Source organism: Rhododendron vialii, chromosome 6a (genome assembly GCF_030253575.1).
Source record: "Rhododendron vialii isolate Sample 1 chromosome 6a, ASM3025357v1".
In the NCBI taxonomy this organism is placed as follows: domain Eukaryota; kingdom Viridiplantae; phylum Streptophyta; class Magnoliopsida; order Ericales; family Ericaceae; genus Rhododendron; species Rhododendron vialii.
The window spans coordinates 15,078,827-15,098,851 of record NC_080562.1 but is presented as its reverse complement, the minus strand read 5'-3'; the positions used below and the strand labels follow the sequence as shown (position 1 = coordinate 15,098,851).

At 38.9% G+C, this 20,025-nt stretch overlaps 1 protein-coding gene and 1 pseudogene across 1 annotated transcript; one reads left to right on the top strand and one right to left on the bottom strand.

Annotated features, from left to right (window-relative positions):
• Positions 1-3,971: 3,971 nt before the first annotated feature.
• LOC131328435 (uncharacterized oxidoreductase At4g09670-like) lies at positions 3,972-5,292 on the top strand (annotated as a pseudogene).
• Positions 5,293-5,597: 305 nt separating this feature from the next.
• Positions 5,598-18,837, bottom strand: LOC131329550 (laccase-15-like). The gene is made up of 6 exons (XM_058362727.1): positions 18,599-18,837; positions 18,236-18,387; positions 17,882-18,126; positions 7,807-7,935; positions 6,744-7,688; positions 5,598-5,912 (listed from the first exon to the last, which is right to left on the bottom strand). Exons 1-6 carry the CDS (start codon positions 18,698-18,700, stop codon positions 5,782-5,784), a joined length of 1,704 nt encoding a protein of 567 aa, XP_058218710.1. The 5' UTR covers positions 18,701-18,837; the 3' UTR covers positions 5,598-5,781.
• Between the last annotated feature and the right edge of the window lie 1,188 nt (positions 18,838-20,025).

Sequence of the window (20,025 nt, the reverse complement as noted above, 5' to 3'; positions counted from 1 at the left end):
TCGGGAAGAGATCATGGACGTTTTGAAATGAATGGATAATGGGCCTATTTCCCTCCTTCTTTTGTGGGCAGTAGTAATTGGCCATTTTGACTAGGTCAAATGGTCATGTGGCAAATGCTCCCATCAACTTGCTTTCTTTTCTTCCGTAAGGTTCCTTCAGAATAATTCAACAATGGGCCTCTTGTAACGACCCTGATTTTCAGTAAATAAAAATTTCGTTAAAAATTTAAATTTTATTTTAATTACTTGGATTTCTTTTAAAATTTATTTATTTTAATTCCTATAATCCGTCATAATTAGATTTTAGTCCTTTAAATTTCATTTCTTGATTAAAAGCCCTACGTGGCTAGTAAAGTTAGTTTCCAACCGATTAGTTGGAGAAACCGGACCACCGATTCACCTAGTTACATTACCCTAACTATAATTGAGCCTTTTTGACCATCTTTGAGCCTTATGAACCCCTCCAAACCCTAAAAGAACCATTAGGCCAATAGAGATAATCATTTTACCCCTTGAATGGTCATTCAAGCCCATATCTAGCACCTTTATTTCTTTACCCATTGGCCAATAAATGTTAGGGGAAATATTATCCATTGGTCAATAAATATTAAGCTTGGCCAAGGAAGGTGTGTATATGACAAGACAAGTCATACAAAGAATCCCATCATTTTGCTTCCAAAAGAAGCTACCCTAGCCATGCATGCATGCAACCCTAGGAACTAATAAGCCTAACCCTAGATTACCCACCAAAGTTACTTTCCTAGATTCTTTGTACTTGGCATCCTTATACTTATATACCGTAAGTATATATATATATAAATCAAGAGAGAGAGAGAGAGGAGAGGCCGAGAGAGGGAGAGAGAGTGTGTGTGTGTGCAAGCTTTTGGATACTTACACAAGCTATCTTATAGCCTTAAGCCTATTTATGACCATGCCAACCCATTTCTAGTCTTCCAAAGTACAAAGTTAGCCAATGATTTTGTGTTTCCTTGCAAGCAACCTCCCCATAGACTTGACAAGCCTTAAAACCCTTCATAATTACCTAAGTCATGGCCTAAGATGGATGTGACATTGCTTGGAAGACTTGCCATGCTTGAAATGACAAGTCCATGGAGCAAAATCCATGGGATAAAGAGAGGAGAGGGAGGCCGGCCATGGGGGAGGAGAGAGAGCCAAATTTTTGGCTATAAATTGCACCACTCTCATGCCATTCAACTCACACCTTCACCTAACAACTTCTCTCTCTAAGAAATTCTAGCATTCTTGCCTTGTTCTTGTTGTTCTTGCTTGTTCTTAAAGTTCTTCTTGAATTCTTCAAGAAACCCACCCAAAAACCCCTTTTCGATCCAAAAAGTTCAAGTAGTTTAGTCAAGATCAAGTTTCGAGAGAAAACCTTTCTCTTTCGAAACTTCCGGAAGCATACCTTAAGAAGTTACTCCGCCTGACGTACTTTTTCTGTAGCCGCCAGTACCGCCAAGAAGAAAGGTAGAACCCTTAGTCCAATAACTCTACGTATAGCATAGAATCGTACGTTAGAAAGTAGAATGTTCTTGATTCAAAGTATCAATATCCTTATCATTTTTCTTAAGTAGATAAGGTTATCTATTATTTAAGTTTTAAAGTAGATATGGTTATCTATCGTTTAATATCGTCATGCATGGTAGTCAACAACTGTATTTTAATAATGGAAGAATGAGCATGTTGAATAAGCTACTTTTATTCTAATAAACATGTGTTGTTTTGAATTTCCCATAAAGGAAGAAAGAACGGTTTTCGAAAGATAAGACTTTATCGTTGATAGAAGTATTCGTATTTTGATCTTTAGGATGGTTATGAGCATGATTACTAATATAAAATTGGATGATCTTGCTAGTTTAGTTTCAAGATTACAATAAATAATTTATGATTTCGTAAGTGAAAAGTCCTACCACGGAATCTATGCATGAAAACGAGATATGAAAATCGAGAAAGTAGAAACATGGCACCTAGGGTGTGGTTAATGAAAAGGCGTGTTTGAAAATGGTGAAATGTTTTGGAAACTGCAATGTGGCCGGACGTGGTAGCCCATTGTGTGGTGTGAGTTTTGTGTATGTTCCAATGGGAATCCGAAATAGCGGAACCATTGCGAGGTTGTGTGCGTTCCCATGGGAACCCGGAGCGGCGGAACCATGGTGAGGTATGGCTTGGTTATCCGCGGAGAGGAGCCAATGCAAATTGTGTGCCAATGGGAACCCGGTGCGGCGGAACCATTGTGAGCATACTCGGGAACCCGGAACGGCGGAACCGAGGTTGGGTGTGTTAAACGGATTTTTGAAAATGATTGATATAGTTATGAAATGGAGACACGGTCTACGAGAAGTCACGTAGGAAAAACTCAGAAAATCATGGACACCAACGTTAGTTTGGATAATGAATGTGGATGTGTCATTGTTTGTCAATATGTTTGAACTATGTGGAAATCGTTGATTTTATGGTTTAATGTTTGTAAGTTAAGGTTTAGAGGGTATGGGTTATTCTATTGAGCCTTGTAGCTCACGGTGTTACCTTTGGTGACCCTGACATATTATATCGGTGGTGACGCTGGTATAATGTGTCAGACCTTGTAGATGATCAAGATGAACAGTACACCTTGGAAGCTTTGGGAGCTAAGGAGCTGGCTAGGATGGAGGAGCAGGTGGAGCTGTAGATAGGAATCCTAGTTTCCCTCCTTTTGTTTAATAAAGTACTCTTGTGAGAATTATGATGTAATATTGAGCCAGACTCTATTTAGTTTTTTCAATGAAATTGCCCATTTAACGTTTCCAAAATTCGGGGCGTTACACCTCTTGTATAAAAAGCCTTTGCAAAAATTAAATGGGCCTCATCCTTGAATGCCGTGAGCCATGGCCCATTATCTTTTCAAATTCATGCTCGGTTTGGGCCGAAAAATACTTGGGCCTAGGTAATTTTGTCTTAGCCCAAAAATCTCAACCCAACGTATCTCTATTCCATGGCCCAATTTAATCGAATAATAATTAAATGGCCTTCCAGCTCTGGCCTATGATTTGGTGTCAAAAACGGGTGTAAACACCGTGTTTAAATGAATTGCCCTTATGTTACTAGTAATGGGTTTGTACCTGTGGTTGTATTGATCTAGAGCCTTAAATTGTCTGTTTGGAGAAATAAAATTGCCTGCTTTAACTTTTTGATGCCCATAATAAGGATTCGAGTGTTGCCTGAGCTTCTGCTTCTTCTGTGAGGAGTTTGCTCGATAAAAAGGTGAAAATGAAGTATGAAGTTATGAACCGACAAATATTGTAGCATTGTTATTTAGTAGTAATTTAATTTATGATCGTTAGTAAAGATTATAGACCTTTGTTGCTTATATTCCTTCCTATTTAGGATGTTATTTCTGCAATAAATCCGTTGGTTTTCACGTGGTTTTCACCTGAAGTTCTTGAACAGTTACATGTATATAGAACAGAAACCATATGCACAATCAAAACAAATACTCTCTCCGTCCCACTTTGTTGTGCCCTTATTCCTTTTTGGGATGTCCCAAAATGATTAGCTTGTTTCAAAAATTTCCAATTTCGGATGTACATATTTCCATTTTACCCCTCATTTATCCCTCCTAAATTCAAATTTTAAACTTGATTTGAAAAGAAAGTGGAGCAAATTAATGACATGACAAGAAAGTTGATAAAAAGTCATAAGTTACAAATGGGTAAAAATAGTAAAATTAACACAGTCAATGTAATTTTGATCTTTCCTTAAATTACATGAAAGCGCAACTAATTGAGACGGAGAGAGTAAGAAACTGTGACACAAGATTAATCAGAATTACTTGTGATTTTGTACTGCATTACTTATCTAGCTTAGATTAGGCTAGACAATTGATACACAACTTTCATATTCTTGTGCCATCTTAACATACTCTTACCAATAAAATTTCGGCGAATATGGATGAAAAGCGAGTACGTTTTGGAATCATGGGCTGCGCCAACATTGCGCGTAAGATGTGTTGTGCCATTGCACTCCCACCAAACTCCACCCTCCATGCCATAGGAAGTCGTTTGTTCCACGACCCTGCACGTCCAGTGGGTTGTCTTGGCTGCGAAAAAGAGGAAGCACGTGCTGTTGGAGAAGCCAGCAACTTTGAACCTGTTAGTGCGGGATGAGATTCTTGATGCGTGTGAATCTTAATGGTGTTCAATTCATGGATGCCACATTGCCACCATGCGGATGCATCACCTTCGGACTGATGAGATGTGAGAGCACTTCTGTCCGATGTCCAGCGTTTTGGCCAACTCAAGAAGGTACGTACTCTTGGACTCAACAGTTAAACACCTATTTGGTTGAAAAGAAAATTGATTCATAATCATGTTAGAGCATTAGTTCTTCGGGTTATATATTAGTTAATTTATATACTATAACGTGTTGTTTCCATTCGATTGCTAGGGAAAAAAAGACACTGAAAAGCTTGAACAACTCACCTCTTTATTTGTGTGTGAAACAGTTATTGAAAACTCAAAAGTCATCTTGTTGGTTTTTCCTAAAGAATGATTGTTTTAAGAAGTGTTCGTAAATAAACTATTTTTGGAAACGTATTTCACAAGTTTTATAAGCTTCCTGAAAATGAAAATAAAAAATTTGGAAAAAATATTCAATAGTTTTTTGGAGTATCTGCATATTGAAACTGATATCTAAGGTTGAATGCTTGTGCCATTCTAGATCCACAGTTGCTTCAGGTACGAAGTGGACCACGATTTTCTTCACAACAACATTCGAGTAAAACCTGACTTGGACACCCTCGGTGCCTTAGGCGAGATAGGGTGGTACTGCATCGAGGCAATCCTTTGGGCTGCCAACTGCCAGAAACCATAACAGCTTGGTGAGAGCCCAAGTTCAATGAAGCCGGGATGATTCTATCATGTGGCTCTTGTTTGTGATGGAAAGATGGGAAAATCGCAACGTTCTATTGCTCTTTCCTCACCAACATGACTATGGACCTATCTGTTCTCGGAACAAAGGGAAATTTGCACATTTACGACTTTGCTGTTCCTTTCCAGGATTATAGTGCGTCTTACTATAGTGGTTTGCAGTTTAGATTACCGATACTAAGTGAGCACACTGTTGCGAATGATCTTCCTCAGGAGGCTTTATTGGTGAAGGAGTTTGCCAATATGGTTGGGGATTGAGCGAAAGGGATTGAAACCCGAGAAGAAGTGGGCAAGTATTAGTAGAAAGACACAACAGGTGATGGATGCAGAAAAGGCGTTGACTGAGAGAGGTTGTGATCTGATAAATTGATACTATTACTCCTGATCAGGATATGCCAATTGAGAAAGCGAATAAATTTCCTAAATTTGTGAGCGCCTCATTGTATCAATAAGCTGCCATTGACTCTCTAAAATTCCGTGCGCGTCTAGCAATTCAACTTGATGCTACGATCTGGCAGTACCAGTTCAAGACCAGTTTGAATGCTATCAAACATAAATGTTATGTTCAAGATTGCAGAAATTGAGAGGATCAAAACACATCGATAAAACACGAATCAGAAAAACAAAAACTGTAATTTATTAGAATTTCTAAATGACGTTTTCCTACTTTCTTCTATAACTAATTTCGAGCATGGTATTCGTTATGTATAGAGTGCGTGAAGCAAGATCCCGTCCAAGTTTAATCCGCAGGAAAATCAATATTTTCTGCTACTTGCTATGGAAAAAACACAATATCTTTGGAATAGAACATTCTGCAAATAAACTTTGATTTCTGAAGTTAGAGGAATTTCCAAAAGATTCAGCAAGGTGGCATATCCGGCGGTGGTGGCAGCAAAGTTGTATTGGAGTCCCTGCCGTTCTTCACAATGAACACCATCTCCATCCCCCACGAGGCGTGACGCTCAAAATGACAATGCATAAACCAAACTCCTGTTTCATATTAAAAATACAGTTAACCGAGTAAGGCAACATTATGATGATAATAAATAAAGCCACAGTATGCATTGCTCTGAATTGTATAGATAAAGGTTTTTAGACCCGTTTAGGGCGTTTGGGCTTTGTCCAATATGGATGTCCTGAATTGGTTTCTTGCCAATTTTAGGTCTGGGTCTCGGATTGGATTGATTGTTCTTATAAACAAGACGTTGTTTCCTTGCTCCTATTAGTCTTGTAACAATTTCAAGATCGCTGTTCAAAAAAAAAATTTCAAGATCAATGAAATCTTTTCGCCGTTCAAAAAAAAAAAAGAAGCCACAGTATGCATAATTATAACGTTAATCCTATCTTTTTTTTCTTTTTTTGCTTTTGTTTTTGTTTTTGTTTTTGTTGTCCAAAGCCTCACTGCGTAGTAAACGGGGATTTTGGATTTTGGGGAAGTAACTAGGTAGCTTAGGGTTTGATAGACTCTCCTGGGACCTAAAATCTAGCCTGCTATGGAACTTTCAGTATCCAAGTCATTCTCTTTACAAGTCTTGATTTGCTGGTCATTCATACTCAAATCAAATTGATCGGGTATCGATATCCATGTGAACAAAATATAATTGTAAGGAGATAAATGGACGATTTAGATCGTCAAACCATAGTGGAATGTCACATGATTAAGTTTCAGATGAGAAGATTATTGACAAGGCGGACCCCACTAAAAGGTGATGTTTTTCAAGATAAATATTTTTCAATACCATATCAAGAAAGATTACTACTTCGTGAACAAGTAATTTTGGTAACTCTACTCAATTCAAGACATAGAAGTAAGGCAACTACCTGGATTGTTTGCCCTGAATCTAATGGTTGTCCAGCCATTCTTCGGCACAGCAATTGTATCCTGGAGCGGCGGGTCGACCAAGTTAAACGTTAACGGGTCCTTATCTTTGTCATAGTTTCCAAAACCCGACCCGACCACATAAAAACTGTACCCATGGAGATGCATCGGATGCTCTATACTTGCAACCAAACTCGTCCCTTGCAAAACAAGCTCAACCGTGGACTCATAATCCAGTACAAGCACTTCCGTGCCTCTATTCGGTACCTCCAAAATCAACGGCTGATAATTGGCTGTGAAATTGAAAATAAATGGAGGAACATGCGGAAACTGATCTCCAAACACCCCGCTAATGTTACTATAATAAGCTTGTAGTATGTCAATTGATGGGGTCACGAAGCTTATGTTGTTCATGCTGGCAGCTAATCGGGTCCCGTTTGGTCCATCACATGAATTATCAGCGCAAGGGATTGTATTCACGGAAACAGTTGAAATCAATTGAGTGGTGACGTTTAATGGAACATCAATCGGGTGGCTTTCGCTAGCCAAGCTTCGAAGGCTCCTACTGAAATTAAAATATGCAAATGTGTCATTGTAACTGGGGAGATATGGTAAGGAAGGCGGTTGAAGAGGGTAGTATTGTCCGTAGTACTGAACAACAGCAGTAGTGGTGGTGTTATCGAAAGAGACGTTGACACCGCTAGCATAAGCTCTAGCGGCAATGTAGTAGCGATCGGGCAGTTGGTCTGCGAGTAACAAGGCATCGATGGTTTGGCCGGGTGAGATTGTAATGTAATTTGTCGTGAATGGCTTGGTGTAGCTGGCGCCGGTTCCTACGATTGTGAGACTGTGGTTTGCCACAGAGAGGAAAAGGATGTCGCTCATGGCAGCGTTAATTATGCGCAGGAGGTAGGTCGCACCCTGAACCACATTTAGGTTGAATGTTCCTGCATTAATGATAACGGCTGGTTGAGAGAAGAATTTAGTGAAGCAATTGGGAGGGACTAGATTGCTAACTCTGGCAAAATATCTGGGGAGAAATGACAAGAAAAGAAAGTAACTAACCGGGTTTGGAGCATGGGTAGAGGTCACCGGGTTGACCGTTGATGGTAAAAGCATCCGATATATTTGGGTCTCCTCCGGTTGCAAGAGCCTCCGTTATAATCTCCATCACATCCTTCTTCCACCACTCCCCTAATTCAAGGCCCCAAAAAAGATGAAAGTAATTAAAACTAAGATGAGGATTCGTATATTAATTTTTTTTGATAGAAAACGAATTGGCATAACTTAAAAAATAATAGGTCTGGGGTAAAGCACCCTTCCAACATCTTTATAAAATTGAAAAATAAGAAATGAATGACAAAACTAAAAATAACTAAACCGGCTTGGTTGTTAAAACCCGCCTTATCAATGAAAAATAAGAAATGAATGACAAAACTAAAGATAACTAATCCGGCTTGGTTGTTAAAACCCGCCTTATCAATGAAGTATGCACACCGATTTGCTTGTCGAAATACATGGCGTATTGAGCTTGACCAAAAATTTACTAAGCAATAACCTGCAATCCGATATATTATCGTAACTTACGATTCTTGAGGTCAGAAATTATGCCCTTGTGATTTTAGATTATTTGCCCATCCCTTGATATTGCAGTTGGTATTTATCTCACCAATGGGGTAATCCAACTGCAGCTTGCAATTTGGCCCATTTGCAGGCTCGTGCACGTTCTATTTTGATGATCTAAATCTTTCACTCTGTAAAAGTTTGTTGAGAACTTCAATCTTGCATAAACCAACTTCATCAGATATTATTGTTATCTATTTTGGTACACATTTTTTTTGAGAAAACGGATTACAATGTATTCGATCCAACGTCTTGGAGTTCGTTTTTCTCAATAGAAATATTTTCTGAAAAGATATCGATCAAAATCTAATGAGCATGATTTTTTTGCAAAATTAAAGTATTGAATGAGTTCCATGACGTGAACGGTTTAGATCATTAAAATGAAAGCTACCTGCGTCCGCAAATGGGCGAATTGCATGTTGCATTTTAGAAACCCAACTGCCGATATGGGTGCATATTGATCCGCTACCACTAAAAAAAAATAAGCGATACTAACAAAACAGTTGTCACTGAGCTGTCATTAAAAATGTGTTGCTAAAAATTTTTAATTACAACTTTTCACCTCACCTATAATGATAGCCATTTTTTTGTCACCGTCGCTCATTTTTTTTGTAGTGTGCCCACCCAACGTGTTTTTTTTTTTTTTTTGAGTTTGGGATATATATATAGGCTCATATGATTGGACTAGGTGGAGTTGGTAAGCCCGTTTAGTTAATGGGATGGACTTGGGAATATCCCTCAAAATCAAGCCCGTCCCCGCCCCATATCTATATATATATATATAGTCATTTTCAAATAAGGAGGTCCTTATTTTAGTTAAAATAAGGACCCCCGCAACTTAAGTAAAATGCGGAAAACTCAGTTGCCGTTGGATCGTGTTTTGGATGGTCCAGATTTTAATGAAACTTTTATGGGGAAAAGTTAATTGTGACCAGTCATAAACCATCCGCGAATTAAGACCATTCAAAACACGATCCAACGGCCACGACTGAGGTTCGCATTTTAAGTTAAGTTACGGTGGTCCATAGGAGAAAACCTCTCTCTCTCTCTCTCTCTCTCTCTCTCTCTCTCTCTCTCTCTCTCTCTCTCTCTCTCTCTCTCTCTCTCTCTCTCTCTCTCCCTCTCCACATGAGGGGGTACTCATTTTAGTTAAAATGCGGACCTCCCCATTTCTTCCCTTTTTCGATCGAATTTCGATGATTCGAGCCGCTTACTGTGATCAGAATGTCATTTTAAAGGGCAATGGTGCTATTGCTACAGATATAAAATCTGTATCATTGTGTACAAACCTCTTTTTTTGTTTCGTTTTGAGTTTCAAAAAAATGATTGGAATCACTTATTTTGTTTAAAATACTTTGATTATGGCTCATATGAAAAATAAGCTCAATCCAATATCGGTTAAGGCACCTACAAAATATTCAACTTTGTCCCAGAATTCAAGCCTGAATTCTAAAGCAAAATTTGGATGTTTCGTAAACGCTTTTACCGATATTTGATTGAGCTTATTTTTTGCAAGGACCATAAACAAAGTATTTTAAACTAAATGAGCCGTTCCGATCAATTTTTTTAGACCCAAAGTAAGCCCAAAAATGAATTTGTACCCACTGGTACAAATTTTAAAATCTGTACCATTAGACTTTCTGTTTTAAGGTTAGCCGCAAGAAATAGGTATAAAAAATGACTGGGAAGAATTTGATTTGAGCAATTTTTATTTGAACCATTCAATAAAAAATTGTTCGAAACTGTTCAGATGAAGCTATTCCCAGTCATTTTTTTTGCCGATTTCTTGCGGATACTGTTAAAATCACGTTCTGAACACATTGAGCGGCACGAATCATCGAAATTCGATCGAAAAAGGGGGGTCCACATTTTAATTAAAATGAGGTCCCCCTCATTTGAAACAAACCGTATGTGTGTGTGTGTGTGTGTATACGGAACGGTTCCGGGGACCCTTAAAAAAACCTCTAAAAATACACCCCCAAATATTAATCTCATAGTTATTGATCAAATTTTGATGATCCGAGCCACTTTTATATATATATATATAGCGCTAATAAGGGCGTTGTTGGTGCAGTCAAAATTATTGATCCTTGACCAGAGGAGACTATTTGACCCTCCAATTAGCAACGGACACGTGGTAGTATAGTTCGCGCGAAAAGGAGACTTCGATAAAACCTTGACCTGAAGAAGGAGGTTTGATTATCCAATTCAAAAAGAACACGTGTATAAAAAATAGGAGGAAACACTCGCGGAAGACGTCTGCAGAAGTGGTAGTCCCCGCGAAAGTCAGCCTATTCCACAGAAGTGGGAAAATGAGCTCTAAAACAACCTCAGCAGTAGAGGACCACGGATGAAGTCCCACGAGTCAATGAAGTCTACCAATCATGAAGAAAAAAAATATAATTAAAGGGTCGCCAGAGCATCACCTGGGCCGCGAGGCAGGGCCCAGGAAGAGCTCCGCGACAAAAGCGCAATCGCCGCAAGTCGCGACCTTGCTCCAATGGGAATGGGGGAGTTTCTTGTGGCTTGGTGGCTTGGGATGAAGGTTGCATTGTGGAGAATCGAGCTTTCTAGCGAACAGGAGTCCGCGGGAGGACGAGTTCCTCCAAGACCCAGGGGTACAGGAGGGACACGTGTTGGGGTTTCATAGGAGTGTCGTCCTGGTCTTAACCTAAGCCTAGGTGCCTTATAAATACCCCTGACATTCCTCCTGATTTGACAGAGCTGACTTTTCTGGAAAGAGAGTGTGTGTGAGCACTGAATTTGAGGAAGGATAACATTCTTCCCCAGAGAAAAGGTGATCTCACTCATTATGTCTGGAAAAGCCAGACGTTAGCCTCGCAGAAAGAAACAAGGGACACGTTGCCTTTGTCTCTTCTGTACTTCTTGCTCTTTCCCTAACCCCACAAGATTGCTCCTCCTTTCCCCTTACTAACCATCGACCAATCGCACATCTCCAGCTCACGCAAGATCTACATGTAAGCGACTCTCTGCGAAACCCCCACCTACATTCGGCGACTTTGCTAGGGAGGTGTCTTTTGGTTTATGGTTAGCATTCGTTCCAAGGAATACGTTGAACCATCGCGTCGAAGAGCAATGACGGCGCAAGATAACACCATACCAACTGTTGAGGAGGTAAGAGAGACCAAAAGCACTGGTGTAGCTACACAAACGCTGAGGGCTCTCCAAGACGACTAGCGTCAATTCCTCGAAGCGCAGAAGCAGATACTCGCGGCCTTCACAGGCCTTACAGAACTCATCTCGACGGCCCTCCCGAAGGCCGTGGTCAACCAAGACAACGAGCCCCTGCAAATCCATGCTGGGGGAAGTGACAGTCAGACAGCACAGTCCCAGATCTCCCTCTCCTCCCTGCATCCCCTGCATGGTGTGCTCGTGGGGGGAATTGCTGAAAATTCCGTTAGAACACGTGAAAAAGAGCCCGCTGTTGACGGCACCAGTACACTTCTACAAGGCCCTACATCACGATGGCAAAAATGCAGGCCTTATTGGCTCAACAAAAGGTAAGCGAGGCAAGCAGAAAGGAGCCAGCCGCCGCTGAGGCCAGTACCCTGTCCGCGGGACCATTCATCACACTAGCCGAAGTGCAGGACCTCCTCACCAAAGAAAAAGCAAAGATAGTCTTACCTTACCTTCTCTTCCAAGCCCCAACATTCATCCCCTGTACTCTGTGGCGATCTTATCGCTGTCCTACCTAGAAGGGTATACCCCTCCGAAGTTCGTAAAGTTCAACGGCAAGGAAGGCAACGCTCAAGAACACGTGGTCCGTTTCATAGAATCACTTGGGGCCCACACGTTAGACTCCAACTTGTGCCTCCGTGAGTTCTCAAAGTCCCTTACTTCCCGCACATTCACATGGTACGTCAACCTGGAGCCCTACTTGATCGCCACTTGGGAAGAAAATGGTAAATAGCTTCTACGCTAAGTTCTTCCAAGTCCGCGAGAAGGAAACAGTGATGAGCTTGACAAAGGAAATTCAGACGAGCGGTGAAGATGTGGTGGACTATATCAAACGGTTTCAGGACCATGCGGTTGATTGCATTGAGTCAGTCAAGGAGGGCCAACTTGTTAAAATCTGTATTAAAGGAATGATGGATGAATTCAAGATGTTGCTCATTAATTTGAAGTTGGGAACTTTCTCTGCCTTACTAGAGTCCACGTACAACATTCGCCATGTGGTTGAGCTAGTCAGGAAAGACACTTGGAAGGGCAAGACTACTGGCGCCACTATTGCTGTCGCGGATGCACCGTGAGGCCAGCAAGCTGCTGGCGAAAGGAAGCTAAGAGAGCGCGAACTCGCGCCAACGCCAGACTATCCTTGTAGCATGGACGAAGTAAAAGCATTGGTGAGTGCATGGGTGACAGATGGAGAATTGAAGCTTCTCCCAGCCGAGTATGAGCCCACGCGAGAAGATTGCGAACACCCGCGGTACTGCATGTACCACCGCCATATGAAGAACCCAACTAGTGATTATTGGTCACTAAAGAGATTGTTCAAGAGAAAGAAGAATGCAAATGAGCTATGGATAGGGTGACGCAATATAAGCATAGAACCTACCCAACTCACAGACAACATAATAGAAAAGTCAACATGGTGGAATACTACCCGTTCATGTATGAAGATGAAAGTGATTCAGACAGCTACTACTATCTGGAAGAGGAAGTAAGGAAGCATGTACCTATATGGACTCTTGCTATGAAATTACTGAAGAATTTGGAGATGGTGCGGCCCCTGCTATCACACCTAATCCCAATGCTTCGATCAAAACATTGCAAACTAGTATGAAATTTCGCGCATTCTTTGACAGTTTTGGTTTCACCCCAGCTGCAAGGCTGGAAATCACCAAAGCGATCATCAATATTGCGGAGGTCCACCAAGAGTCATGCATGTCCGCAGAAGGGTCTGTCTCGCGGAGAATCCGCGATGAATCCAACTCAGTTACTTTTTTGGATGCAGACAGAAAAGTTCCATATCCCCATAACTGTCCATTATATGTCACGTCCCGTGTCAACGAGACGGAGTTGAAGCGAACTTTTCTCTATGTTGGGGCCTCTATAAACTTGATGCCTTTGTCAATATTCAAAAAGCTTGGAATTCAGGAGAATCGGAGAGTCAACAAAAGCTATCATAGGATTTGGAGGCGATAAGAGACAATCCTTGGGATACGTTGTGGTGGACAGTTCAATTAAAAACTACTCAAAACAAGTACTTTTTGGTCATATTTTTTGCTAATTTTTCGCGGGCACTCTTAAATTCACATTTTGCACACATTGAACGATTCGAATCATAAAAATTTGATCAAAAATTATGAAATTGAGATTTGGGATATTTTTTTAGGTGTTTGATTGGTTATCCGAGAAACCGCCCCAATATATATATATATTGGACCTTAAAGTAAGGACCTTAAGTAAGGACCTTAAAATGAAGATCTTATATGCGGACCTTCCAATCTCTGGCCTTTTCCGATCGGATTTCGATGATCCGAGCCACTCAATGTGTTCAAAACATGATTTTAAGGGTATCCGCGATAAATCGGCAAAAAAAAAGACCGGAAAGTGCTTGAAATGAGCAGTTTTTATTTGAACAGTTCGATAAAAAATAAACAAAAACTGCTAGGATGAAGCCCTTTCCGGTCTTTTTTTTTTTGCTGATTCCACGCGAGTACTTTTAAAATCACGTTCTGAACACATTGAGCAGCTCGGATCATCGAAATTCAATCGAAAAATGTGAAAAATGGGGAGGTGCGGACCGGAGCTCCGGTCCACACCTCCTGACCTAATCCTGACTGTGTGTGTGTGTGTGTGTATATATATATATATATATATATATATATATATTTGTAATAAGGGCACCCTTATTTTCGTTATTTGCGGACTTCTATTGTCAGTCGTTGGATCGTGATTTCAATGGTCCGAATCTGCCGATGGTTTATGACCCGTCACAATTAATTTTTCCCCGAAAAAATTTCATTAAAATCTGGACCATTGAAATCGTGATCCAACAGCTACCAGCGACGTCCGCATTTAACACTAATAAAGACGCCCTCATTAGAAACGCTATATATATATATATATATATATATATATATATATATATATATGTATGTATATATATATATATATATGTATATATATATATATATATGTATATATATATATATATATATATGTATATATACATATATATATATATATATATATGTATATATATATGTATATGTGTATATATATCGGGACGGTTCCAGGGACATTTAAAAAACCCCCCAAATCTTAATCTCATAGTTCCCGATCAAATTTTGATGATCTGAGCCGCTCAATATGTTCAGAACATGATTTTAAGGGTGCCCGCGAGAAACTGGCAAATAAACTAACCTGAAATGGCTTGATTTGAGCAGTTTTTTATTGAACCGTTCAATAAAAAACTGTTCGAATGAAGCCCTTCCCTGTTCGGATGAAGCCCTTCTCGGGGACAATAAAATGACCGGGAAGGGCTTCATCCGAACAGTTTTTTATTGAACTTTATTGAACGGTTGAATAAAAAATTGCTAAAATCAAGCCATTTCCGGTTAGTTTTTTTGCCAATTTCTCGCTGGCACCCTTAAAATCACTTTCTGAACACATTTAGCGGCTCGGATCATCAAAATTTGATCGGAAACTATGAGATTAAGATTTGGGGGTTTTTTTTTAAGTGTCCCCAGAACCGCCATATATATATGTATATCGGGGCGGTTCCGGGGACACCTATAAAAATATCTAAAAAAATATGTCATAGTTTTCAATCAAATTTTGATGATCCGAGCAGTTCAATGTGATCAGAACTTGATTCTAAAGGTACACACAGGAAATCAACCAAAAAAAAAAGACCACGAATGGCTTGATCTGGGTAGTTTTTAACTTAGATTTGATGAACAGTTCAATTGAAAACTGCTCAAAACAATACTTTCTGGTCATATTTTTTTGCTAATTTCTCGTCGGCACTCTTAAAATCACATTCTGCACACATTCAACGGTTTAGATCATAAAATTTTAATAAAAAATTATGAGATTGAGAATTCGGGTAGTTTTTTAGATGTTTTTATAGATATCTCCGGAACCGCCTCGTATATATATATATATATATATATATACAGTTTGTCACTCAATACGATTAGAATGTGATTTTAAGGGTATCCGCGAGATATCAGCAATAAAAATGACTGAGAAAGGCTTGATCTGAGTAGTTTTTAGCTCAGATTTGATGAATGGTTCAATTAAAAACTACTCGAAATAAGCATTTTTCGATCCTAATTTTTGCTACTTTCTTGCGGGCACCTTTAAAAATCACATTCTGCACATATTAAACAGTTCGGATCATAAAAATTTGATCGAAAATTTTGTGATTGAGATTTGAGATATTTTTTAAAATATTTTTAGATGTTTGTGTGTGTGTATATATACATATCCATTTCCCATGAGGAGATCCTCATTTTAGTTAAAATGCGGACTTCCCCGTTTCTCCTATTTTTCGATCGATTTCAATGATCCGAGTCGCTCAATATGATCAGAACGTGATTTTAAAGGTATTTCCGGAAAATCGGCAAAAAAAATTACCGGAAGAGGCTTGATTTGAACAGTTTTTATTTGAACCATTCAATAAAAAATTGTTCGGAACTGTTCTAATGAATCCGGTTATTTGTTTTGTTGATTCTCTCAGGTACCCTTAAAATCACGTTTTGAACACATTGTGCAGCTCGGATCAACGAAATTCGTTTGGGAAGGGGGGGTTCGCAGTGTAACTAAAATGAGGACCCTCTCATAGGAGACAGATTCTGTGTGTGTATGTGTATGTGTGTGTGTGTGTGTGTGTGTGTATATATATATAGAGGAATTTTCAAGTGAGGGATCCCTCATTTAACAAAATGAGGGACTTTTATTTTTCGATCAAATTTTGAAAATCCGAACCGTTCAATGTGTGCATAACGTAATTTTAAGAGTCCCCGCGAGAAATCAGCAAAACAAATGACCGGAAAGGGCGTCATCCGAGCAGCTTTTTTTGAACCGTTCAATGAAAACTGCTTGGATGAAGCCCTTCCCGGTCATTTTTTTTGCTGATTTCTCGCGAGGACTCTTAAAATCACGTTCTGATCACTTTGAGCGGCTCGGATCATCGAAATTCAATCGGGAAGGGGAGTCCCGCATTTTAATAAAATGAGGGATCCCTCACCGGAACCTAACTCTATATATATTCCTTGAAAGGGATATATGTATCGGGAGCAAACTTATTTTGAAGCGCAATACCCATGAATAAAACTACTCCAAGAAATTAAATGTCCTCACCACTTTGATTAATGTTGATACATATATTTCTCTACGATCATTGGCGAAGCCAGCAAGAAATTGAAGAGGGGCAAGACAGCTAGACATATTAACAGTAATACTTGTGGCGTAACAAGATCATCCGGGTCATGTTTGGAAGGTGGTTAGGGGTGAGTTATTCAAAAAATGTTCTAAAATGCACATGGCATGAGCATATATATATATATATATATATATATATATATACACACACACACATACACCAGTCCGTCTCCCGTAAAGACCACCTCATTTTAATAAAATACAGACCTTCATTTCCCGATTGAATTTTGATGATCCGAGCCGCTCAATGTGTTCAAAACATGATATTAAGGGTACTCGCGAAAAATCAGCAAAAAAAAAATGACCGGAAAGGGCTTCATCCGAGCAGTTTTTGTTTGTTTTTTATCAAACGGTTCAAACAAAAACTCCTCAGATGAAGCCCTTCCATCTCCCGTAAGGACCACCTCATTTTAATAAATAAATATATATATATATATATATATACACACACACACGTACACACACTTCTGTTAATATTGTTATATGTTCCCCTATTTTCCAATCATTTTACATGGTAGTGATTAATATTGGTTACCCGTCGCTCGGCTGCTGTTTTGCATTTCGGAGATAATATACAAATCTAAATCTAATGTTATGATGTATTTCCATCTCAATTATTGTTTCTGTTTTGGAAAAACTAAAGTGAACGATGAAACAAAAATCTTGTTCTTTTCAAGTTTCAATTTTTCATAAATCCCCATTGACTTTTTAATGTTTCAGAAAGCCAAGTTATAAAAGAGGAACTGCGTAGCATGTATGAGATTTAGTTTTCAAAATAGACAGATATCTGGAGATAATGAAAAGTCAAAAAGTAAACAGTTAAATTGGGATCTACCAATTTAAAAATTTTAAAAAAAAAAAAACACTGCGTTCATATATAAAATGCACAAAATTGATGTTTTGGGAGGGATTCCGTTCAAATGATCAAGAGGCATGCAATAAAATAATTTTTTTTTAAAGTTTGATTTTATAAATCTGCAGAAATTCAAAAGGTTATCCCTTCGTCAATTACTCAAAAAGTTGAGGTGGGCTCTGGACCATCCTATTCACTTGGTCCTCCTTCATATGACGTTTAAAAAGGAATTGCAGAGACTTTTCGTACCTAATTGTATGAGCACTTCTTCGAAAGGCAGGGGGAAAGGGTAGCCAGTCCCATGCTTGGGATAGACAATAATAGCACCGTGTACGGTTGCTCGTGACCAATCGCTATGAGCGTGCCACCAAAGAGTTCCTTCCTCTGTCGAAAATATAACCTTTTGGCTGAAATTAGAACCCGGTTGAATTGGACATTGAGTGATGTATTCCGGGCCATCTGACCATGGAAATCTTGGTTGTTTCACACCATGCCTAGAAATTTAAGTTTAAACGATTGAATGAAACATTTAATTAACGTGACATTGTGGAAAACACAGAAAATTGAGATCAAAGATATCTGCATTGCGTTAATTTGAGATACCAGTGAAGAGTGATGTTGTAATTTCCCATGTTATAGACATCAACAACAATTGTCTCTCCTTTGTGCACATGGATAGTTGGTCCAGGGTATTGTCCATTCACTGTCAATATCTTCTTCGTTTCACAGAGTCTTGTGTAGGGAGTTTCTCTAACCTGAACAATTTAAGAATTTGATGCAAATAAGCATAGAACACACACACAACTATGCACGTGTGTGAGCATGACAGTGAGTACGTGTGAAAGCATCTTTCGAAAATTTTCCAGCAACTAAAACAAAGATTGTGGGCAAGACCGTAGGGTTCTCCTGAAAGTCGTGACCGTCTCTATACCCATAGCTTTACTTTAGGAATTTAAGAGTACTCACAACGAAACGGTAGTGCCGAAACCAAGCTCTGCAATGAAGGATGGTATCATCAAAAAGTAGAAACCCCAAAATGAAGAGGACGAAAATCTTGTAGCCAAACATCGTTTTTATACCATATAGAAATCCCTGTTTTCTCCTTCTTAAACTTATTCGTTGGAGGATTAGAAACTTATTTGTAGAATGATACCTAAGCAGAGAAAAAGGAAATTTAATGTTGCAGAGATGTGAAAGGCTTTATTTCTTTGGGCATGAAAAAATAGGCCAAGTAGCAGCAATTAAAAGGGAGCTTGACAAAAGTTTGTAGTGACAAACGAATTGTAGATATCTTATAGCAGAGGTTTTTGCTTTCTGTCGTACCTTTTCCTCTTGAGTTAATCCATAAATGCTCTCCTTTACTGTATTTTGATATGGGATATCAACTTTGGGTTTGGCGTGCTTTCTTCAATTTTCCTTTTTTACCTTTCCTTTTACTATTGTAAGACTTGGTTCTAGAATAGATTTAGACAATCTCCTTGAAATTTTTTAGACATGTTATTGTTAGTAATTTATTTTAATCAACGGGTATCTGTAATCTTAACATGAGGAGATTAATAAGTATTTAATATCATGGAGCTCGTAATATAATTGAGATAAGAACGGGAATGCAATTATAATTTTGTAGTGTGGTGAATTATTATTAGTGAAATAAGAAATAGCCCTATTTATATACGTTATGCTCTCTAGGTCAGATACACGTTTTTATATTGTTCACGAAATAGAGACAGGCTTAAAGAGAACAAATAGATCACGAAAGAGTCCACACTTGATTTGTGTTCTAGGCGTGTAGGGAATATGAAAGAAGATCGTAAAGTACGGTCGAGCAATATTTGTGATTTATAGCAAGGCGTGCCATAACAAATTCAACTACCGTTCGTGTCGCAGGGAGTTGAGGTAGAATTCTGCTTTGTAGGGTTTTACAATTTTTTGTTGTCTAATCTGTACGTGTCATTACTGGATATTGGGGATTTGATTTTTCCCAACAGTGGTATCAGAGCAAGCTGTAATCAAGCGTATGGATTAAACATGCCATGTTGTCCGTAGGTTATAAAGGGTAGAACGTAGAACTGTGCTAACCCTTATTTTGCAGCGTTCTTAATCAACTTTTATGGTCACATCATTTTTGTTGATTTTGTGTGATTGGATCCTGTAAGGACCAAATTCCTAAGTGTGTATTGGCAATTCCATATAACAAAACACATATTTTTTATCGAGTTGTAATTTTATTATTTTTAATAAGCTAGTGAATCTGTATAGGATTAGAATGGAAGGAATCATTATTATTTGTAATTGAGAGGAAGCATTCTAAATAAAAAGAAGATCGACTACAACAATACGGATCAATTGGGTTAACAATTGAAACCTCCTGTTTTGGTAAAAGAAAAGCAACG